The 24,477-nt window shown below is 41.5% G+C and overlaps 1 protein-coding gene across 10 annotated transcripts in view; it reads left to right on the forward strand.

The window, feature by feature from the left end:
- Window positions 1-24,477, forward strand: part of COL4A4 (collagen type IV alpha 4 chain) — a 167,783-nt gene that overhangs the window by 108,344 nt on the left and 34,962 nt on the right. For all 10 annotated transcript variants that reach the window (XM_065930429.1, XM_065930426.1, XM_065930424.1 and 7 more), the window contains exons 36-42: window positions 1,705-1,812; window positions 2,387-2,494; window positions 12,138-12,209; window positions 13,378-13,515; window positions 13,609-13,722; window positions 15,553-15,708; window positions 20,063-20,170. In XM_065930429.1, the coding sequence (XP_065786501.1) occupies window positions 1,705-1,812; window positions 2,387-2,494; window positions 12,138-12,209; window positions 13,378-13,515; window positions 13,609-13,722; window positions 15,553-15,708; window positions 20,063-20,170 (804 nt within the window). The remainder of the gene's footprint in view (window positions 1-1,704; window positions 1,813-2,386; window positions 2,495-12,137; window positions 12,210-13,377; window positions 13,516-13,608; window positions 13,723-15,552; window positions 15,709-20,062; window positions 20,171-24,477) is intronic.

Here is a 24,477-nt window from a genome sequence, read left to right on the forward strand (position 1 = left end):
GGAAATGGTAACCCACTCCAGTATTCTTGCCTGGGAAATCCCATGGACAGAGGAACCTAGCAGGCTACAGTTCATGGGGTTGGAAAAGAGTTGGACATGACTTAGCAACTAAACAACTTTCATTTGCAAATAGGAAATTGCTGCCCTCAGATGGTAAAGAATCTCCCCACAATGCAGAAGACCTGGGTTTGATACCTGGGTCAGGAAGATCCCCTGGAGAAGGAAATAGCAACCCGCTCCAGTATTCTTGCCTGGAGAATTCCATGAGAGAAGCTTGGCAGGCTACAGTTCCAGAGAGTTGGACACGACTGAGCAGCTAACACAACTAACACCTTTACTGCAGGGATATTTTCAGGATAAATAAAACAACACACAGTGAAGCTCATGATCTGAAATTTGATCAGGAACAAGTATAGACTAACACAGGCTTGTTTCTTGTGTTTTAGAATAGTGACTCTGACCTCCGTGGGTTTATAAATACAGTACCGTGTAATTTATTTGCAGATTCAACTGATGAATTTTGGCACAGACTATTGGTTTATCCTATAAATATAAATTGTATTAAAGTCATAGATAATGAATAAACACATGGCAAGTCAACGTCTCTAGTAATCAAATATGACTTAAAGTCTGAAGTATCATTTTATTCTTACTAGATTAGCAAGAAAGCAAATCCAAAAACTAAACAGTCTTCAGTAAGCATATGTTATGCTCTTGGAGTTGTGGGGCTGTGGGTGGGTTATGTGTGGTGATGTGAGTTGATGAAGACTTTATCCAAAACCACTAGGCAACCTCTTTCAAGAACCAAATGCTGAATGGTCTGTTCTTGGACACTAAAAGCAGCTGAGCCTTCCTCTTCAGCATGTCACTGTCCTGAGAAGGGGACCAAGGTCGATTTTTTTTTTAACCTAGTAGATGTTCCCACCAGATGTAATATGTGGTTCTGGAAAGGGACCCAGTGAGGACAAACCAGCTGTGAAGGACATTAAGAGGACAATTGAGACAACTCAAGCATGGAATGAGTATTGAACATGATTAATTTTCTTGGCTGTGATGATGTTATTTTGGCCACATAGGAAAATGTTCTTATGTTTTCAGACATACCTCCTGAGATATTTAGGGATGAAATTCCATGATGTCTGTGATTTACTTTAAAATACTTCAGCCCTTAAAAATGCATTGAAAACAACCAAAATATCAGACTCTGTTACCTAAAAATTCTACTCCTAGGAATTTTTCCTAAGGAAACAATTTAATAGGAGAAAAAAAAAAAGATTGAAAATATATAAGGATCATTATGCATAACAGTAAGAGTTAGAAATCATTCAGATGGCCAATAGTAGAGAAAATTAGTTAATTAATTTAATTAGGGTTAACTCAATAAACTATCAGCCAGTTGTTTCAAAACAATAATTATGAAAATGATATGAAGCTTGGAAGATTACTTATGATACAATACTAATTAAAAATCAGAATATAAAATTGGAGGCCTTATTTGCACAATGTTATACATATGAAATACTATGTTAAGTTGGTGGGATTATAGGTGTTTTGTTTTCAATTTTTCCTATATCTTTTCAATAAAAAATTATATATATATAAAAATGAGAGTAGAAAAGCAAGAACTGAAGTTGGAGGTTTTATAGATTCACCACTTTGGAGAGCAGCTGCAACTACTCAGATGTTCGATCCTTCTTTGTTTAGGGCGTTTGGGAGCATCTGGAGAGCAGGGCTTGCCTGGTGCTCAAGGTCCTGGAGGACCCCCCGGAAGGCCAGGACCTCCTGGCTTCTCTGGACCAACAGGATGTCCAGGTAACTTGAAAGGCACCCAGAGACTTCCTGGGCACTCATCTAGCTCTTGTCTCTTAGACTGGTCCAGAGCTGGCTCTGCCATTTCCCAGACCTGTGACTCTGAACAAGTCACTTAAATGTACCTATCCCTGACTCCTAAGTTGGAGATAGACTGATCTCACTGGGTTGGTCTAGGAACAAATGAAGACAGACCTGTCTTCATCCAAGGAGGATGCCAGGCACAAAGTGATGGGCTGACAGAGAAAAGCTCCTCTCCAGCCTTCCCTAAGGCCTCTTCCATTCAGGATGCTGATTTCCTCTTCTTTAGCCTTCAGACAAACCTCACCCGTTCAACACAACATTTCAATGGCTCCTCCTCCTGCCAATTCATAATCAAGTGAAAATTTCAAATCAAAATTGGCAACTTTAATCTGAAGTGTATTTTTTCCTCTTGAGATTAAAACTAGGAGGTTAAGGAAGAAAAAGTAATAAAACAATACCCAGGTACCCATATATTAAGAATATAGATGGTCTCACCAGTTAATGAAACTTGTGTATCATCTGGATGCCTGCAAAACCACCCTGTCATCCTCAGGTAATCCAGGGGGGCCTGGGCTGCAGGGACCTCCAGGAGAAGTAGGGGATCCTGGACCAAGAGGCATCCTGGGGGACCCAGGGGCACCAGGTCTTCCAGGAATAAAAGGTAAGTCAAAAGGAACCCTGACCCCTCAGAAAGTTCTAGCCAGTGATGCTCCCACAAGTTCACAGTGCCTCTCTCACACCCCAGGGACATGCTCTGGGGTCCCCTTTTTTCCAGGATGCCCATGGACACCTCCTTTTCTTTCTTACTCAGGCAGCACTGGCCTGGTCCCCTGACCAGCTCTACCAAAATGATGCTCATTTTTAGGACATTTCTCCCATTGTTTTCCACAATTTTCTGAGCCTTTGCATTTATCCTCTCCCCTGAGAGTCAAGTTCTTGTGTCCTAGATTTCTCTGTTAGACACTAGACACATAATGCTGAAGAAAACAGACATAGTTCCTGCCTTCATGGAGTTCACAGTTGAGAAGGGGAGACAGATATTAAATGTGTATTTGCCAATTGTGCAAAGTAGAAGGAAGAGAAAAGAATAAGATGTTATGGTGAAGGAGGAACCCGTGTACATTGTTTGATGAAGAAATGCTTTTCTCCTGGTTAAGTTTTTATCCCTCTAAAAGTGTAGTAGATTGGTTATAATATAGGTCTTGTGGAATAGAGTAGAATAGAATATATATATATGTGTGTGTATATATATATTATAATATTTGTATATTATAATATATAATATATATAATATGTATATTTGTTTATATATATAAACAAATCTCATACCCCTCCATTCATCCATGGTACTAATTCCTTTTCAGTCCATTTCTTTCATTGTAGAAAAAAATATTTTTTTCCGTAGTACTTTTTGTATATCTCTAGCATAATGCTTATGTTGTACCACATTTGTTTTGGTTTAGAGATCTTTCTCACCAAGCAGAATATAATGTTAATTTTTTTTTTTTTAGTTTAAAAAAGGTTTTAAATGTTTTGCCCATACCATGAGGCATGTGGAGTCCTAGTTCCCCAACCAGGGATCGACCTCCTGACCCTTGCATTGGAAGCATGGAGTCCTAACCACTGTACTGCCAGGGAAATCCCAGAATATAAGTTTTTTTAAAAACCAAGAATCATTTTTAAGAATTGAACTATAGTTCATTTACAGTGTTGTCTTAGTTTAAGGTATACAGCAAGGTGATTCAATCATATTTACATGTATATCTATTTTTTCAGATTCTTTTCCCATATAGGTTATTATGAAATATTGATATTAGCTTCCTGTGCTATACATAGGTCCTTGTTGATTATATTATGTATAATATTGTGTATGTTAATCCCAAACTCCTAATTTATTCCTCCCCCCATTTCTCCTTTGGTAACAGTTAGGTTTGTTTTCTATACTCTATTTCTGTTTTTCAAAAATATAATTTATTTATTTTTAATTGGAGGACAATTGCTTTCCAGTGTTGTGTTGGTATCTTCCAGACATCAACATGAATCAACCATAGGTGTACATATGTCCCCTTCTCTATTTCTGTTTTGTATATAAGTTCATTTGTATCATTTTTTTTTTATCACTACATATAAGCATTATCATATAATATTTGTCTTTCACTGTCTGGCTTACTTCACTTAATATGATATGCTCTAGGTTGACCCGTGTTTCTGCCAATGGCATTATTTCATTCTTTTTTAATGGCTGAGTAATATTTTACTGTGTATATGTATAGCACATCTTCTTTATCCATTTATCTGTTGATGGACATTTGGCTGTTTCGATGTCTTGGCTGTTGTAAATAGTGCATCAGTGAACACTGGGATGCATGTATCTTTTCAAATTATGGTTTTCTCCAGATATATGCTCAGGAGTGAGCTTGCAGGATCATATGGTAGCTTGATTTTTAATTTTAAGAACTATTTTTTATATCCTTGGTACAAGTAGATTCCTAGTAAGTCTGTTGGTTGGCTTATTGTGATTATTTATAAAAATAAATAAAGTGTAAATATATTTATAAATTAAAATTACAATTTATAAATTTATTTTTGTGAATAAATATAATTAATTGTTTAATTGATGGAGAAGTGGAAGAATGAACAATTGAATGAGTAGCTATGAAGTTGAGATTCTGTCTTTACCTCAGTCAACAGTTGAAGGGTCAAGCCTTACTTGGTAGATTTCTGTAACCAAGACCCCTCTATCTCCTTCTTCCCCTTTCCTCCCAATTCTGTTTGTTGGCTCATGTGTGTGGGTGCTAAGTCACTTCAGTCGTGTCTGATTCTTTGTGACCTCATGGACTGTAGCATACCGGGTTCCTCTCTGTCCATGGGACTCTCCAGGCAAGAACACTGGAGTGGGTTTCCCTACCCTCCTCTGGGGGATCTTCCTGACCCAGGGATGGAACGTGGGTCTCCTGCTTTGGCAGGTAGGTTCTTTACCTCTAGCACCACCCAAGAGGTCCTTAGTTGTCTCATAAATACAGTCAGTCAATTTTGGTAAAATAAAGAGTACTTCCTCTTAGGAGAATTGGAAATCCCTTCTTTTGGGCTCACTCAGTCTATTGTTTTGAAAATCCAAGTAACATTTTTCTACACTCTCACCTCTTCATTTGTCAGATAGATAGAGGGAAGTTGTTTATTTTGAAGAGCTGGTATACACTTATATACTTCTATGCAGCCAAATAACTAGACCAGTGCGAGCTCCCATCACCAGTACAGAAATAAGATATCTTTGCACTGTTCTTCTTCCTCTTCACTGGCCTTTTTAGTAATGTGAAGTGCAGTGATTGGTGGTAAATTTAGGATTCCAAGCAAAGTAATTTTGTTATTTTACGAGTTTCTCTGGTTACTGTGGCTGTTTCCTGTCTCTGGCAAACCCTACAACTCTGTTGGGGTATTCTCTGATGCTTTTTTGAGTGTTTAAGAGACAAAGTTGGTAGAGAACCAGAAGAAAATGTTTTCCATTGCTTTACTTTCACGGAATCTCCACTTCTTCCTACCCTCCTAGTATAGTAAAATGGCAAGGATTTTCAGGTGTCCTGAAAAGTGAAAATGTTAGTCGCTAGGTAGTGTCTGACTCTTTGCAACTCCATGGACTGTAGCTCACCAGGCTCCTCTGTCCACGGATTTCTCCAGGCCAGAATACTGGAGTGGGTAGCCTTTCCCTTCTCCGGGGAATCTTCCCGACCCAGGGATCAAACCCAGGTAGACTGCATTGCAGGCAGATTCTTAACCATCTCAGCCACCAGGGAAGCCCGGGTGCCGTTTTATACGCTCAGCTTGACTCAAATGACAAGGCTCGTGTTGTGATTGCTGATTCTTCCTTTCCTTGAATTTGTTTGCACTTACCACATAGCTTCAGTATGAGAGGTTATTAAAAAACTAATAGCTAGTGAGTTTGATCGAATAACAAAATTATCTCCAATTACATCATAATTCGGTGCTATGAAACAAGTTTGCTAAGAGAAGGAGTGAGGTAATGAGGAAATTGAGCCAAACGTATATCCCAGTGTAGAGATGGATGCTGCAGTGATGTTTCTTGGCCATACGGGGACACTGTTTCCCTGCAAACAGCCCAGTGAACAACCAGTCCTTTTTAAATCCACAAAACAGTGAAATACATTCTTAGGAATGAAAACGTCTACAATATAAATCCATTGCTGTCATTTATCATGCTGATAGAAAAATGAACCACACTCTGGCAGAAATGCTTTGAACTGAGAAGCTAAATATTTGAAGTATGTTCTAAATAAGTCAAGGGGACTGATTATCTTGTTTGAACAAACCAGCTGCTGAACTCCAAGTTGTTTGCTCTACTAGAACAGGCCATATGGATTCTGAGTCCTGCTTGTGTTCCATCAGATCTAAACTTTCACTTCAACATAGGTAAAAATAGCTTGGTGCTTAGACTTCCAGTACCTATATATGCTCAATTCCTAGTTAGGCATTCATCATTGCTGTTGTTTAGTTCTTAAGTTGTGTCCAATTCTTTGCCATCCCATGGACTGTAGCCCACCAGGCTCCTCTGTCCATGGGATTTCCCAGGCAAGAATATTGGAATGCGTTGCCATTTCCTTCTCCAGGGGATCTTCCTGACCTAGGGATCCAACCTGCATCTGCGGCATTGCAGGCAGGTTCTTTACCACTGAGCTACCTGGGAAGCCCTATAGAAGACTGTAATAATAGAAGCCTAAAATAATAAGCTTTGGCATGAAAGCATGTAACGAATGTGGGCTGGGTTATTTCGGCCGATGGCAAGTAAACTGTTTCATAAGAACAAAGCTCCCAGAGAAGTCTTTTATCAGCACAGACAGCCCCGGGACCTCACAGTTGTGAAAATCAGACACATCCTCCCTTTTTACAACGAGAGCCCCCTCCTTGACCCTTCCGCACAGCCTTTACCACCCTTGAGGCAATTGCCTGATGGTTCTGTCAAGTCAGGGATGGTTGCTCTCTCAGCCCCGTGTCTCCTCAGTGCCTGTCACCAGGTACATTTGGGGGCTGAAGCTCCAAGTGTAGGGGACCCTATCTTAGGCTCTTGTGCATTCCCTTAGTAGGCACTCGGGTATTTGCTGAATTAAAGGAGAATTCCATCTTATTTCAGAATCTGTTTTGCCATTTTCCACTTTGCTCAACTATTACCTAGAGGCTCAAAGAAAGGTCTCTTTCCCAGCAGCTTTCAAGTTAGGGTGACCAGCTGTCCCGCTTTGCCTTGGCCAGAAGAAATGTTCAGAACACAGAACCCACAGTGCTAGAAATAGGCTAGGCACCAGCAGACACGAACAAGTTGGTCACCCTATTAAAGGTATAAACTGTGAAAGTTTCCTGGGGATAGGGAAGCAGTTTCAGTTTGACAACAAAAGAAAACCTCAGAGTGGGCATCTGGTCACGAGTCTGCTGGCTCACAGAGATGGAAGCTTTAATTATGCTTACAGTTGGGAGATGAGATCAGATTCTCCAACTAGAGAACGCCCTCGCCTGTGTGTGCAGCGATATGCAGCCTTAAATGGTGGTTGCTAAGCCGGAGGATGACCAGAGAGGTAAATAAAAAAAAAAGCCTCATTACCGAGGACTGTGTTTTGTGAGCCTAATTACCTCTCATCTGCCCTGTATGTATTTTATGCATGAACAACTTTTTGATTTAGAGATGGGATGGATAAAAAGCTTTCAGTAAAAAAAAAAAAAAGGAAAAATTGCCCTTAAAACCCTACCCAGATGTAGCTGCATTCAATTTAGAAAGATAACATTGGGTCAGATAAGGGTCGGCCAGTTCAACAATGGCGAGAGGCTGAAATTGTGACAGAGCAGGATTTGGACGTGTTGATGTGACAATGGGGAGTTGGCAGGAGCTGAGACATTCCACCCCCAGCCAAGTCCCCAAGCCGTCAATCTCAGTGGCTTAAGCTGGAGATCAAAACACATTGAAATAGCAGAGTAGTCTCAAAAAATGTATTATCGTTTCAGATAGATGGCAATAAATATCCAGATTTGGCAGATGAAGAAAGTCTGTGTGTTCTTTTGGTGCAAACTTGAAACATTTGCTCATAAGTAGGAAAGAGAATTGGAAAACAAGCTCAGCTAGACCTGATAAAAGTGGTTAGGAAATAAGAGCTTTAGGAAAAATGGGGGTGCCTTCCCCCCTTTTTTGGTTTCGAGAGAATATGACTCATTTGCACCAATTTAATGTTTAGATTTTAAAATAGTAATAACTCTGCTTCCAGTATTGATAAAAAATAAAGTGGAACCAATGAACTGTTCTATCTTCCAATAAGAACTCTACAGAGGATTTACCTTAATGAAGAAATAATGAGTGCTTGAATTATTTATATACAAATGGATAACACTAACTTCCCCCAATCTGACTCATCCTATAAATCTATCAATGAAAGATGTGACATGCAAACAGAGATTGGCGTTCACTCATTTTTATAGCTTTCTCTCACCCCGTTCAATCCCTCACCCTCCTTGATTACAATCCTAAAAGATGATGCTGTCAAAGTGCTGCACTCAATATGTCAGCAAATTTAGAAAACTCAGCAGTGTCCACAACTCCGGAAAAGGTCAGTTTTCATTACAATTCCAAAGGAATTTGGAATGCCAAATTGTGTGTAGTGCCAAACAATATTCCCACTACTGTGCAATTGCACTCATTTTGCATGCTAGCAAGGTAATGCTCAAAATCCTTCAAGTTAGGCTTCAGTCATATGTAATCCGAGAAATTTCAGATGTATAGGCTCGACTTAGAAAGGGCAGAGGAACCAGAGATCAAAGGGACAACATTTGCTAAATCATAGAGAAAACAAGGAAATTCCAGAAAAACATCTGCTTCTGTTTCATTGACTACACTAAAGCCTTTGACTGTGTGGATCACAACAAGCTGTGGAAAATTCTTAAAGAGATGGGAATACCAGACCACCTCACCTGTCTCCTGAGAAAACTGTATGTGGGTCAAGACATGGAACAATGGACTGGTTCCAAATTGGGAAAGGAGTATGTCAAGGCTGTATATTGATTATTTAACTTATATGCAGAGTACATCATGTGAAATGCTGGGCTGGAATCAAGATCGCTGGGAGAAATATCAACAACCTCAGATATGCAGATGATACTACTTTATTTTTTTTCTTTCTTTTTTTTTAAAATTTATTTATTTATTTTTTTTTCAGTGGGTTTTGTCATACACTGATATGAATCAGCCATAGAGTTACACATATTCCCCATCCCAATCCCCCCTCCCACCTCCCTCTCCACCCGATTCCTCTGGGTCTTCCCAGTGCACCAGGCCCGAGCACTTGACTCATGCATCCCACCTGGGCTGGTGATCTGTTTCACCATAGATAATATATATGCTGTTCTTTCAAAACATCCCACCCTCACCTTCTCCCACAGAGTTCAAAAATGATACTACTTTAATGACAGAAAGCAAAGAGGAACTAAAGAGCCTATTGATGAAGGTGAAAGAGGAGAGTGAAAAAGCTGGCTTAAAACTCAACATTCAAAAAACTAAGATCATGGCATCCAGTCCCATCACTTCATGGCGAATAGACAGGGAAAAAGTGGAAACAGTGATAGATTTTATCTTTTTGGGCTCCAAAATCATTGTGGATGGTGACTGCAGCTATGAAATTAAAAGATGCATGCTCCTTGGAAGAAAAACTCTGACAAATCTATACAGCATATTAGAAAGCAGAGACATCACTTTGCTAACAAAGGTCCAATAGTCAAAGCTATGGTTTTTTCAGTAGTCATGTATGGCCGCGACAGTTGGACTATGAAAAAGGCTGAGCTCCAAAGAACTGATCCTTTTGAATTATGGTGCTGGAGAAGACTCTTGAGAGTCCCTTGGACTGCAAGGAGGTCAAACCAGTCAATCCTAAAGGAAATCAACCCTGAATATTCATTAGAAGGACTGATGCTGAGGATGAAGTTCCTATACTTTGGCCCTCTGATGTGAAGAGTTGACTGACTGGAAAAGACCCCGATGTTGGGAAATATTGAGGGCAGGAGGAGAATGGGGGCAGCAGAGGGTGAGATGGTTGGATTGTATCATCAACCTGATGGACATCAGTTAGAGCAAACTCTGGGAGATAGTAAAGGACAGGGAAGCCTGGCATGCTGCAGTCCATGGGGTCGCAAAGAGTTGGACATGACTTAGCAATAAACAACAACTCCCCCTGTTCAGTCCCTCACCCTCCTTGTCCTAGACTTGGTCATTTCCTCATTCATTCACTCACTCACTCAACAAACATTTATTGAGCAGGCTTGGCCAGGGGCTGAGAAGATTCTTCTCCCATATCCATCCACATGTCCATCGGACATGCATGGAGCACTTGGCAGAAGACTCAGCAGCGAGGGATGTTCTGTACAGATTAGTAACCTGTCTGTTCCCTCCCTCTCTCCCTGCTTCCCTTTACTTCCTCCCTACAAATCCATATATTTATATGTCATGTAGCACATATTACATTGGATTGGCCAAGCAGTTTGTTCGGGGTTTTCCATAACATCTTACACAGAAAAATCCGAATGAACTTCTTGGCCAACCCAATATAATACATATTGGGTTGACAGAAGAGTTCATTTCGATCTTCCCATAGTATCTCTCAGTAACAGTTTATGGTTTATTTTGGGCTTCCTAAGTGGTGCTAGTGGTAAAGAATCTGCCTGCCAATGTAGGAGACACAAGAGACCCAGGTTCAATCCCTGGGTTGAGAAGATCCCCTGGAGTAGAAATGGCAACCCGCTGCAGTATTCTTGCCTGGAAAATTCCATGGTCAGAGGAGCTTGTCAGGCTCCAGTTCATAGGGTTGCAAAGAGTCAGACACAACTGAGCGACCGAGTGCACACATCAGATGAGTAGATGGCTCCTTAGTGACATCTGACAGAAGGTTCTAGAAGGAGATGCAGGCATGAGTGAGATCTATCCAGTTATAGAGAATGGAGTTCTCAGTGATCATCATGAAATAAATTTGGTTTCTGTAAAGAGGCGTCAGAGAGGTTCTCTTTGACAGAATTGGTGGCAGAGAAATAGCTGCAGCCACATTGAGCTGCAGGCCTGTTCTCTCTGAAGGGCACGGTGCTCATAAATATCAGCAGGACACGCATTCCTTGGTGTGCTACAGACCCACCTGTCCTTACTGTGTCACTACATTTATCCAGGTAGATTGTGAAGAAATTAAAATCTGCAGATCGTGGCGGAGAGGGAAGATTCTGGGCATGGGAGGAGGGAAGCAGGGGTTTACTCCCACCCAATCTCTTCCTTATCTAGAATGACTTTATTGTTGTAAAGTTGGAGGTCATTTCCTATGCCAAGATTCGGTAATTCTAGACTGTGTCTGTCTAGAAAGAGAGAAAGAGATTCATGATATGGTCAGAAACCAACAGCACTGTGTTAAAACCAAAGAAAGGGAAACTTCCTTCCCTGGCAGTCCAGTGGTTAAGACTTCACCATCCAGTGCAGCGGGTGCAGGTTCAGTCCCCAGTCGGAGAGCTAAGAGCCCACATCCCTCGCAGCCAGAAACTAAAACACAAGAAATATTGCAACAAATTCAATAAAGACTTTAAAATGGTCCACATTAAAAAAAAACATTATGAAAAAATAAAGTTATGTTCTAGGATATATGCCGCATTAAGGATGGATTGGGAGGTTGGGGTTAGCAGATGCAAGATGTTATATATTGACTGGATAAACAGTGAGGTCCTACTGTATAGCACAGGGAACTATACTAAATATTCTATGATAAAGAATAATGGGAAAAAAATATTTCCCTGGTGACTCTAATGGTAAAGAATCTGCCTGCAGTGTGGGAGACCTGGGTTTGATCCCTGGGTCAGGAAGATCCCCTGGAGAAGGGAAAGGCTGCCCACTCCAGTATTCTGGCCTGCAGAATTCCATGGGCAGAGGAGCCTGGCAGGCTCTAGTCCATGGGGTCGCAAAGAGTCGGACACGCCTGAGCCACTGACACTTTCACTTTCACTGTGATAAACCATAATGAGAAAGAATACTTAAATATATAATATTTAAAGGTATATGTTAAGCAGTCTATGTTAACAGAAAACATCCATCACATGAACGTGTCTAGTGATGATCCCTGGCGAGGATTCTGCCTTCCTATGATGTTTAGATGGTGAGGTCTCATGGTTCCCACCTGGAGAATTCGTGGGTCCCTGTCAGTTAACCTTCCTCTGGACTGTGCGTGCGAGGTACAGTCAGAGAATGTGAATAGAGGGTCTTCCCCTGTGGGTCGCAGACGTGTGATGTGTTTCAGGTCCCTCGGGATCACCCGGCCTGAACGGCTTGCATGGTTTGAAGGGTCCAAAAGGCAGCAAAGGCGCTTCAGGTAAGAGAGAACCTTTGCAAGAGGCTGAACTGCCATTAACGAACCATGGGAGTCCACTGGTGTTTCCTCCCTTCACAAGATACGGATGCGAAACTGAGACACTGGTTTAGCTTAGATTCACCGTGTTGGAACTGTTTCTAGTTTTGATGATGACTTATCAAACGGGCACTTGAGAAAACCCAATATAAGCAGGAATGGAGGGTTAACATTGCCTATTGTTGATACTGCTTGTGACTATCTATTAAAAATATTCTGCATAATCACTTAGGTGGAGCTAGATTTCAAAATGTTATGAATAACAAATAAATAGTCAGGATACTAGAGTATTGTTTTACATGTTGTCATGCCAAGTACAACCACGTGGGTCTAATTAATACTTCAGCATCCTTCAGTAGCCTGCTGTGAAAACAAATTACCTGAACAAATTGCTGTTATTTTTGATGCCACAAATAGGCTAATCATCAACATCTTAGCTTGTTCTGTTATTTGAATAGAATTCACATTGGTTGCATTAGTTTCTCAGAAAAAGAGCTTGCAATCAGACGAGGTAGCTGGAAGCAGACTTGCCATTTGTGAGACGGTGAGAAAAGGACTGAATTGTGCTACCGGGTTTGAATCTGTAGTTGGGGAGGGAGAAAACGTTTATATGATTTGGAAGATCAAGACGTCATTCAGGTCACTTAGGATTGCTATTGGCTCTTCCAAATCGTCTGGCAAAATGTGTGCCCTTTCCAAGAAACCAGTGGAGTTCTACCTTTTCAGGGAAGAGGAACCACACAATGATTCTGTTTATTTGCCAGTTTCCATCTTAAACCTCAAGCCAGTTTATTCACAGTCACTTACTCTTCCATCTCATTCATTTCACTCTTAACGATTGTAGAGGTTGAAGGGTTGGAATAGTCACTAAGTGGTTGTGTTTTTAAATCTGGGAAACAATCATAAAAATAAGTTAGAGCTATGCTGGACAGGTGTGATGGGTCATAAGAGAGGGGACAGTGACCCCCGGAAGACTGTGCAGCCATTCGGATCACTCTTGTGGACAATGTTGATCTCGGCAGAATGCACTCCTTTCCTGTCCTATGCCCATTGGGAAGCAATTCCTTTCCAGCCCCCACGCCAGGGACACAGCAGGAGAAAATGCAGTGCTAATGTTGTTTTCCTCATTAAGGTTCGCATGAAATGGGCCCCCAGGGTCCAGTGGGAATGCCCGGCCCTAAAGGGGAGACAGGAGACCCCGGGAACCCAGGAATTTCTCCTCTGGGACTTTTTGGAGAAAGAGGTCCGCCAGGTCCCCCAGGACCCCCAGGTAAGAAAGCAGTATGCTTCGCCCTTCGCTTGATAACTGAAACCAAACCTCCCAAATGTCATGAGACTAACAGCTGAACACGTTCCTCCTCAGGGAGAGCTGGACTGCCTGGTCCCCCAGGTGCCCCAGGAAAAGCTCTTAAGGATGACATTCCAGACCCAGGTCTGCCTGGAGATCAGGGACCTCCTGGCCCCGATGGTCTAAGAGGTATGGGACAGTCACGGCAAAGGGTGATGCTGCTGCTTGCCTTAGATGCTTGCCCCCCTGTAGGGATGGAGGAGCAGAGAGAATGGTCAAGTAGAAGCACGTTAGCAGCCCCATCAATTTGGCAGATGGAAAATGGGGAGCGTGGGCCGTGGGGAGCTCTGAGGACTGTACCCAGGACCAGTGCTTAGACCCCTCACTCTTCTATTTCAACTCCATCAGACCACCTCTGATGCAGAGCAAGTCTTGCCTATCGCTGGCTTGATGCTGAGCTTGAGGGTGCAGAAGGGACCATCAGGAGGTGGTCCCATCCTCCTTGTGGGTCTCAGTATTAGCACATAGAGCACTGCTCTCAGCCCAGAGATGACAGGACCCCTGCCTCTCTCTCTCGCTCTCTCTCACACACACAGTCTCTTCATGTGCTGCTCACAGTACATTTTGTTCCTGTTATCACTTCACTGGGATGAACTCTAGCTAGTCAATATTTAACAAAGTAAGATTGAACCAGAGCTGACTGGGGAGTTGGAATAAGAGTGTGGCTCCGTGCAGCCTTCTGCCAAATGCAGGCAATCATATTCCTACTAGCTCATAAAACTCTTCCAGAGAGACAAAAACCTTTAAATCTTTAGGTTTTAGTGAGGGTGGGATAAAAAATATATAATTCTGCTTTACACTATGAAAAACTGAAATGCCCAAAAATATGCTAAGAAGGTTAGAAGTTAAGTAGGAATAGAACTTGAGCTCAAATACCATGTGTAGAGAATGGTTTTCAAATAGGATTTTAAATTTAATTGAGTGGATATTCATTTATCATCAGTCAGATTTTCTCTCTCTCTCTCTTTTTTTTGTTTTTTTTGGTTTATTTATTCTTGGCTGCACTGGGTCTTTGCTGCTGCATGAGCTTTCTCTAGTAATGTCGAGCAGGGGCTACTCTTGTTGCAGAGTACGGTTCTAGGGTGCTTGGGCTTCAGTAGTTGTGACACATGGGCTTAGTTGTGGTGTACAGACATTTGGGATCTTCCCTCACTGGGATCAAACTCATGTCCCCTGCAATGACAGGTAGATTCTTAACCATTGGACCACCAAGGAGTCTAGTCAGACTTTCTTAAAAATCTGTTATCTCTCTGTCCACCCACCCATCCATCTATCCATTCATCCATTACCCATTCACCCAACTATTCATCTATCCATTCATCCATGTATCCATCTATCCATCCACCCATTCATCCATCTACCCATTCATCCATTCATCTGTCCATCCATCTACCCATCCATCCATTTACCCATCCATCTATTCATCTATCCATCCATCCATCCATGTATCCACCCATTCATCCATCCACCCATTCATCCACCCATCAATCCATCCATCTACCCATCCATCCATTTACCCATTCATCCATTCATCTATCTATCCATCCATCCATGTATCCATCTATCCATCCACCCATTCGTCCATCTACCCATCCATCCATCCATCCATTCACCCATCCATCTATTCATCTATCTATACATCCATCCATTTATCACATGAAAGCAATGGGATGGCAATGCAAAGAAAAGTCACAAACTGATGCTTCCAAAAGGATGGCTCTGAAGGGAAGGAAGATTTTGCATAGCTCATTTTGTCCTAATAGTTACTAACAGACTATTTACATTTCTCAACTTGGGCTTCATGAGACATACTGCTTCACCTCTGATACTATTGACCTTCTTATTCTAATTTCTTGCATCCCTTGCTTGTAAATGATTAAATTCCTTTCCTTAAGAAGCTCTTAGGCATGCACATTTGTCTTTGACTGAAAGAATCTCTTTGCCTACTCGTGTGGTCAGGAATACCCGGGCCTCCAGGGCCACCTGGGAGTGTCGACCTTCTGAAAGGGGAACCAGGAGACTGTGGTCTGCCGGGGCCTCCAGGTCTCCCGGGCCCACCAGGCCCTCCCGGACACAAAGGCTTCCCAGGATGTGATGGAAAACATGGCCAGAAAGGTATGAATGCAAATAATTCTTTTAAGTGTACTAGATGACTTCCCCTGTCTGGCTCGCAGGTCTGGGGTGTGCACCACTGTGAGGTCATTCTCATTTTCTATGGCAATAATGACTACATTTCCAGAATGTCCTGACTTGCCCAGAATCCTAAAATCTGGGTGACAGTGGACAAGTAAGAAGAAGAGACACAAGTTCATCGTCAGTCCCTAATAACATGCTTGATAATCTTCTAGACAAGAACTACAAAATAGAAATTTAATGCAAGCTACATATGTAATGAATAGATGTAATAGCCACATTTTAGTAAGGGAAAAGAAACAAATAGATTTTCCTACTTTAACATAATATATTAAAATATTATTGCATTTTAACATAAAATCAATATAAATTATCAAAGGGATAATTAGGGCTGGTTGTACAAACCTAGTTTCTTTCCCAAATAAGATGCTCCTCTTTGATGCTGAAATCTGGTGTGTATTTTAAACTTAGAGCAGAACACAGTTTGACCTTGCCAATTCCAACTGTTTAATAGCCACATTAGTGGCTTCCGTATTGGACAGCTCAGTTTTAGACTGCTGACTTTGCCTTTTTATATTCACAAAAGTGTCTTCACTACTGAATTCTCCCACTATTTAAGACTAAAATATTTATTTTAATTAGGTTTTACCTAACTGCTAATATTTGGGGAATGCAAAGTCAAGTGGGCCTTAGAACAAAGCTAGTGGAGGTGATGGAATTCCAGTTGAGCTATTTCAAATCCTAAAAGATGATGCTGTGAAAGTGCTGTGCTCAAGATGCCAGCAAATTTGGAAAACTCAGCAGTGGCCACAGGACTGGAAAAGGTCAGTTTTCATTTCAATCCCAAAGAAAGGTAACACCAAAGAATGTTCAAACTACCGCACAATTGCACGCATCACATACACTAGCAAAGTAATGCTCAAAATTCTCCAAGTCAGGCTTCAACAATACATGAACCATTAACTTCCAGATGTTCTAGCTGGATTTAGAAAAGGCAGAGGAACCAGAGATCAAATTGGCAACATCCACTGGATCATCAAGAAAGCAAGAGAGTTCTAGAAAAACATCTACTGTTTTATTAACTACACCAAAGCCTTTGATGTGTGGATAACAACAAACTGGAAAATTCTTAAATTCTTACCTGCCTCATGAGAAACCTGTATGTAGATCAAGAAGCAACAGTTAGAACTAGACATGGAACAACAGACTGGTTCCAAATAGGGAAGGGAGTATGTCAAGGCTGTGTCTTGTCACCCTGCTTATTTAACTTATATGCAGAGTACATCATACAAAATGCTGGGCTGGATGAAACACAAGCTGGAATCAAGATTGCCAGGAGAAATATCAATAACCTCAGATATGCAGATGACACCACCCATATGGCAGAAAATGAAGAAGAACTAAAGAGCCTCTTGTTGAAAGTGAAAGAGGAGACTGAAAAAACTGGCTTAAAACTCAACATTCAGAAAATGGAGATTATGGCATCTGGTCCCATCAATTCATGGCAAATAGATGGGGAAACAATGGAAACAGTGAGAGGCTTTATTTTGGGGGACTCCAAAATCACTGCAGATGGTGACTTCAGCCAGGAAATTAAAAGATGCTTGCTCCTTGAAAGAAAAGCTATGACCAACCTAGACAACATATTAAAAAGCAGAGACATTACTTTGCCAACAAAGATCCATCTAGTCAAAGCCTATGATTTTTCCAGTGGTCATAAATGGATGTGAGAGTTGGACTGTAAAGAAAGCTGAGTGCCAAAGAATTGATGCTTTTGAACTGTGGTGTTAGAGAAGACTCTTGAGAGTCTCTTGGACTGCAAGGAGATCAAACCGTTTAATCCTGAAGGAAATCAGTCCTGAATATTCATTGGAGGGACTGATGTTGAAACTGAAATTCCAGTACTTTGGCTACCTGATGTGGAGAGCTGACTCATTTGAAAAGACCCTGGTGCTGGGAAAGATTGAGGGCAGGAGGAGAAGGGGACAACAGAGAGTGAGATGGTTGGATGGCATCACTGACACAATGGACATGGGTCTGGGAGTTGTGATGGACAGGGAGGCCTGGCATGCCGCGGTTCATGGGTCGCAAAGAGTCAGACACGACTGAGTGACTGAACTGAACTGAACTGATGCTAGGCAAGATTGAAGGCAGGAGGAGAAGGGGACGACAAAGGATGTGGTGGTTGGATGGCATCACCAATTTGAGGACATGAGTTTGAGCAAACTTCGGGAGTTGGTGATGGACAGGGAGGCCTGGCGTTCTACAGTCCACGGGGTCACAGAGTTGGACACGACTGAGCAACTGAACTGAATATTTGGGGACCTTAGTTTTTGGCTGTAACAGTTTTAGAGAATTATAAGGTTCATAGGACATTTTGTTGAGAAAAGACCAATAAAGATTATCCATTTTAGTTCCCTTATATCATAAATAAGGAAACTTGATACCTGAGATGCAAATGTTGAACTTTACAGGATACCAGTAACTAGCACTCTGATTTCTGAAACAAATGTGAAATACGTTAAACGATTAGAGCAGAGGGAAGGTCAGAATCACCATGAGGCTGCTATGACTAGAACACAAATGGCATCCCTGAAATTGTGCAGTGCACAACCTGTACAACAGTACTCAGCCATCCTATTCACCTTTATTAGCGGTAAAATCAATTTTAGAAATTGTGGCTTATATCTGCTGGTATTTTGGCTTCTAATTAAACTCCTGGATTGGTCAGATACACCTAGCATTCAAATCACCAAGAGAGAGAAAGGGGGCTGGCTATACAGCCTTGTTCCTCTCCCTAATAAGTCACTCCTCCCCAGTGTCTTCCCTAGAGAATTAGCTTTCACCTGGAAATATACTTCAGGATTAGGGAAATAGCAAGACATATAAATAATAGCAACCTACCAAAGGGTGTACCAAGAGTTGGAAATATTGGTAGAACCTCTAATTATGCTTCTTAATTCCCATTCCAGTGAGCCTAGGGCCAAAGAGTGCTTAACTGTTAAAAGGATGAGGGAATTTCTTCAGCTTATCTTTTTTAGACTTACCCAGTGGGAAATATTTGATCTGTTCCATAAATTATTACTAGGAATCCACAGAAATATAGTAGTGAACAAATTCAAAAGGAGTACCCACTAATTAAGTTAAATATATGGTTTCATAAGGGAAGAAAGATACTCACATTAAAGTATCCATCTATATTAACTGAGTTGGACCATAAAGAAGGCTGAAGTGTTAGTCACTCAGTCGTGTCTGACTCTTTGCAACCCCATGAACTATATCCCTCCAGACTCCTTTATCCATGGAATTTTCCAGGCATTTAAGAAATACAGGAGTAGGTTGACATTTGCTACTCCAAAAGAAGGCTGAGCGCTGAAGAATTGATGCTTTTGAATTTTGGTGCTGGAGAAGACTCTTGAGAGTACCCTGAACAGCAGGGAGATCAAACCAGTCAATCCTAAAGGAAATCAGCCCTGATTATTTATTGGAAGGGCTGATGCTGAAGCTGAAGCTCCAATGCTGTGGCCACTTGATGCAAAGAACTGACTCATTGGAAAAGACCCTGATGCTGCGAAGGATTGAAGGCAGGAGGAGAAGGGGACAACGGAGGATGAGATGGTTGGATGGCATCACTGACTCAATGGACATGAATTTGAGCAAGCTCCGAGAGATAGTGAAGGACAGGGAAGCCTGGCATGCTGCAGTCCATGGGGTCACAGAGTCTGACACGACCAAGCAACTGAACAAGAACTATGCTAAATGAGAGACTTGCTTTGGGTGGTGAGGCACACTTCTCTGAGTGCTTATTGCAAAGCAACTGGACTTGGGCTGGGATTCCAGGGAGAGCCTCCTTGGTGTGATCTGCACCCTACAGAATGTGGAGGACTTCCTGGATGAGGAGGGGAGAAGGAACAGTGTGTATGAGGCACTTGAGTGGCTGCTCTGGCTGAAATTGAGAGAGTGGGGAAGAGAAGGGTGGACTCTCAGGATCAGGGTGGGTGTTCCCAGATAGTGGAGCATCTTTCCTAATTTTCCCTTTCTGTGGCAGTCCTTTGACTGTCTCCAGAGGAAGTTCAGGGTTACTGGGTTTTCATCCTCACTTAGTTTTGTCCTGGTCATGGATTAATTTTCCTTTGTCCTGTTGATGGATTATTGTGTTTCCTTTAGACAGAGGCAACTCTTCTCAGCCTTCCAGAAGAAAGAGGGAGCTATTCTCCAATCTGAGGCTGACTTTGCCCTGCATTTTGCTGGAGCGAACCTCTGAATTCAGTCCATCAAGTTGTTGTTGTCTTTATAATGCGTCATTCTAGTGCCCTCCTTTTCATGTTTCTTTTAGGACCAATGGGATTCCCGGGGCCACAGGGGCCACCTGGAAGTCCTGGGCTACCTGGGGACAAAGGTTTACCTGGAGCTCCAGGCAGACGAGGGCCTTTGGGTCCTCCGGGTAAGTGTCTAACACCTAATCATCTCCAGCTAGCAGCCCACATGGAGTGTTTTTTAAAAAATATTTACTATGAGGGTCATCTTTCAGAAAGTAATTATTCTGAAATTATCAGCAAATTCTAGGAAGTTAAGCTCTTTTTTATAAAGATTATGTTTATCTCAAGCTGCGTGACAGAGTCTCAGGTTTGGAAATCTTACCTATAATTAGAACAAGTGAGTTTGAAAGTTAGGAGTTGGTTTTACATACACTATTTCTCAGATAAATAAACTCTTGTTCCTTCACACAAGATCCGAAGACAGACTTGATCGTTGTATGTAAACATTGTATATTCTTGTCTCCAAATTTCCTACCGTTAATTTTTCTAGATGTTTTATTTTAATGTTTCTTGTCAAGTATATTAGTTTCTATGAAGATGAAAGGCAATTTGGTTTTTCAGCTCTATAGACAACAGGTTTTCATCAAAGTCAAAAGAAGCCAAGGAAGAGTTGGAAGGGCACACATGTGTATCTGAGATTGGCAGAAGTCATATCCTTCAGGATCCTAAGTCAATATGACAGCAGTGTGGTATCAGTTCTGAATATTTTGCAGTCTCTTAAATTAGCACTCTAGTCCAAAGAGTACGAAGACTGTACTGTTTTTGATGGACCACAGAACAACATGATGAAGATCTACTATGATTCATCTTGTATTTCTTTTATGTGAACAATCTACAAAACTCGGCAAATTAATATGGAATTTCCAGAAGCCTTTGAAAGGACAGAATTTTTCCATACATTAAATTAGGGCATATTTGCTGTAAGAAACCGACTTGAATTTTATATTGTGCAAGCTGGTTTCATTTCAGGTCTTTCTAGATATGAAAACTTCATTCATCATAGCCATTCTTGTCAGTAACAAGGATGTGGACTTTTTATGTAAATAAGATGCCGTCATTCTGCTGGTTGTCTATGCTGTCCTCAAATTATTATTTGCATTTTCAATCTATTTCACTTTTGTCCTAACTTGCACATTTATAATCTCTTTCCGCCTTATGAAAATCGTTATGTGGCCTCGCATTTTTGGCTTTGGATCTCTCCAGGTTCCAGAGGTAAGCCTTGCTATAAGATGAATAATTTCCTTTAAATCTTGTTTCCAGTCATTTTCATACTTGCTTTTTTCACTGTATTTGTGAGGGCAACTTTGTTCAATTTTTTAGATGGGGTGCTAAATCTAATTATATTAGATTTGAATGCTTCCGCTTCCTCATTACAGATATAGTAACCCTATATTACGGTGTCCCAGTGCTGAACCTCCTTAGAGGTTGTCAAGGCAGTGTAGAGACTCGGCTTATATAATTCAGTTCAGGCACAGGGAATGAGCTTTCTATGTGAGATGCTACAGTACTTACCAGTGTACGTTTCCTTTCTAAATTCTGCAATATGAATACAGAGAACATCCCTAAAATAAACAATATCAACAACACGAAAAGATGGGTCCTGACCACCGGTCAGGGGCTGTGGCAAACCTTTCCTGTCACACCCAAGGTGCATTTTCCATGAGCAAGTTCCTTTGTGTATTAAAATGAAAATGCCATTCTTTTCAACTAAGTGTGCACTTAATCCTCTACATTATAAAAGCAACATATGATTTTGTGTCTGGCATTTTCAAAGAGAATAAAAAGAGTTTCTCAAAAGAAGGAAAGGAAAACCCTGAATGTGGGCGTTTGTTCTCTCCAAGAGACTGTTATTAACCCCAAGCAATGTTGCCCTGAATACAGACGCTGTATATTATTTTTAGGGCCCTTAGAAGAGATACCTGGGTCCCTTTCTTTCAACTTCTGGTTTGTCAAAAAGTAAAGAAAAAGCAAAATCAGAATTTTAAGAAATCTGGCTGCTTTTAATGTTTATATTTTAAAATTATTGCTGTATATTTAATGAGTTTTCACTTAGCCTTTTTAATGTCTGTAGTCACAGTATATATTGTGACTCACTAGATGATAACATCAACATCCTAAATATAAAGTACCAGCCAAATACCCAGCCCTGCCTTTACTTACCTGCTTCCACTCCATCCCCACTGGTGAATTTCCACCTTAACACACCAGATTATCTAGGAAAAATAAGAAATATACATCTCTCAATTCACCCTGAGTAAAAAAGCCAAGTTTTACATTAAACTATTCATACCGTGAAAAGACCTCTAACTTGGTGTTATTTGTGGTTTCACACAATATTTTCTAGGAGGTTAAATCCCAAACTGCTTATAGTATTCAAGTCCATTTCCCAAGACACAGTTACTATCGTGTAGACTCCGTTGCCATTATGGCCAGGTTTTCTAGGATCTTCTCACTTCTTTATCCTTGTTTTTAAAATGATTTGGCACATTTGCATGAATTTTAAGAAATCGATAACTAATTAAAGGATGTGCTTTACAATATGCTGCACTTCTTAGAATTCAGCACGTAGACATTCAGAGTCCTTAAGAAGGGCAGTATGGGGTGGTGGTGAAGAGCACAGGTTTGGAGCCAAGGTGTCTTGGATTTTAACCTACACTATGCCACAAACTGGCTGCATGACATTTATTTGTCGATAAATAAATGTCATTTATTTCCCTGGACCTGAGTTTTCTTCCCTATAACATTCTAATGACCGCAGCACATACCCACAGCCTGGGTGGGAACATTCAGTCATAGAGCATTTAGCAGGAGGTCTGAGGCATGTTGAACTTCACTGGTGGCTCAGATGGTAAAGAGCCCACCTGCAGGGCAGGAGACCTGGGTTTGATCCCTGGATCTGGGTTGGGAAGATGCCCTAGAGAAGGGAATGGCTATCCACTCCAGTCTTCTTGCCTGGAGAATCCCATGGACAGAGGAGCCTGACGGGCTACAGTCCATAGGGTCCCAAAGAGTCGGACACGACTGAGCGACTAACACTTTCACTTCTGATGCATGATAAAGCATCCACTAGGTGTTAGCGGTCATCATTTTTGTTTAGAGCTATTATTTCTGGTCCTCTGTGGAATGACTGCTGGGAGACTGAATGAAGATTTAGGAGAGAATAAAACCATCTTAGAGATGTGAATGTAACCAAGAATTTAAAAAATTTCAACCTTTAGGGCTACAGTTCTCAAAGTGAGATTCCCACATCAGTACCATTGAGCTCACCCAGGCACTTATTAGAATATGCAAATTGCTGCCCCCTCCCCAGACCTACTGGCTCAGAGACTCAGGGCTCTAACAAGCCTGAGAGACAGTCATGATGTATTTAGGTCACAGCTACGGCTTTCCAGTGGTGCTTCTTAGCCTGGGCGAATATTGGAATCATCTGGAGAGTTTAAAAAATTAGTGATGCTTGGGTTTCACTCACACAGATTCCTTTCTAATAATCTAGGTGGGGTGCCGGCAGTAGTACTTTTTAAAAAAATTGGATTACAGTTGCTTTACAGTGCTGTGTAGCAAAGTGAATCAGCTATTTGTACACACATGTCCCCTTCCTCTTGGACCTCTCACCCCGTCACCCATCCCACCCACCTCGGTCGTCAACAGGGCACCTTGAGCTATGTAGCAAGTTCCCACTAGCTATCTGTTTTACACATGGCAGTATATATATATTAATACGTCAATTCCAATCTCCCATTTCATTCCTTCCCTGCCCCGTGCTCACATTTGCCTTCTTTATGTCTGCATTCCTGTTCCTTGCCTGCAAATAGGTTCATCTGTACTGTGTTTCTAAATTCCACAGCAGTATTTTTGAAGAGCTATGCAGATGGATTTATTGTACAGTCAAGCCTGAGGTCACTGCCCCGGCCACATCCTGTACCAATTAACCCACTATTTCTGGGATGGGGCCCAGATATCTGAATGTTTATAACTGTCTTGGATAATGTCAACGTGCACTCAAGGTAGAAAATCACTGCTGCCTCAGTGCCTCTAGCCATCCTGAAATCATGTCTCCTTGAGTAGCAGACACTGGAAACCCAGCTGGCTGCAGTGTAGACAGCTGAATTAAAGCAATGTAAAGCTAAGTGTGAGGAACCCACCAGGTCCTCTCCCCATGCCACCTGTGGCCGGCACCTAGTAAGAAATGGCCCAAAGACGGCAAATCCCGTGAAGTGCACCAAACAGTCACTGTCTCAGCCAGATTTCACTATTTCCTACTTCTTTTGCTTCCTCTGAAATCCTATTCACTCATTCATTCAGTCACTCAACGAAAAGATTTGGAGAAGTTTGCCTGCCCCCCATAGTGAACAAGACAGAGTCCTGTCTTCACAGAGCTGACATGGATGGCTGAACATTCTTGATAACATTCCAGCGTGGTGTCAGAAGCCCA

Source organism: Muntiacus reevesi, chromosome 3, assembly GCF_963930625.1.
Source record: "Muntiacus reevesi chromosome 3, mMunRee1.1, whole genome shotgun sequence".
Taxonomy (NCBI): domain Eukaryota; kingdom Metazoa; phylum Chordata; class Mammalia; order Artiodactyla; family Cervidae; genus Muntiacus; species Muntiacus reevesi.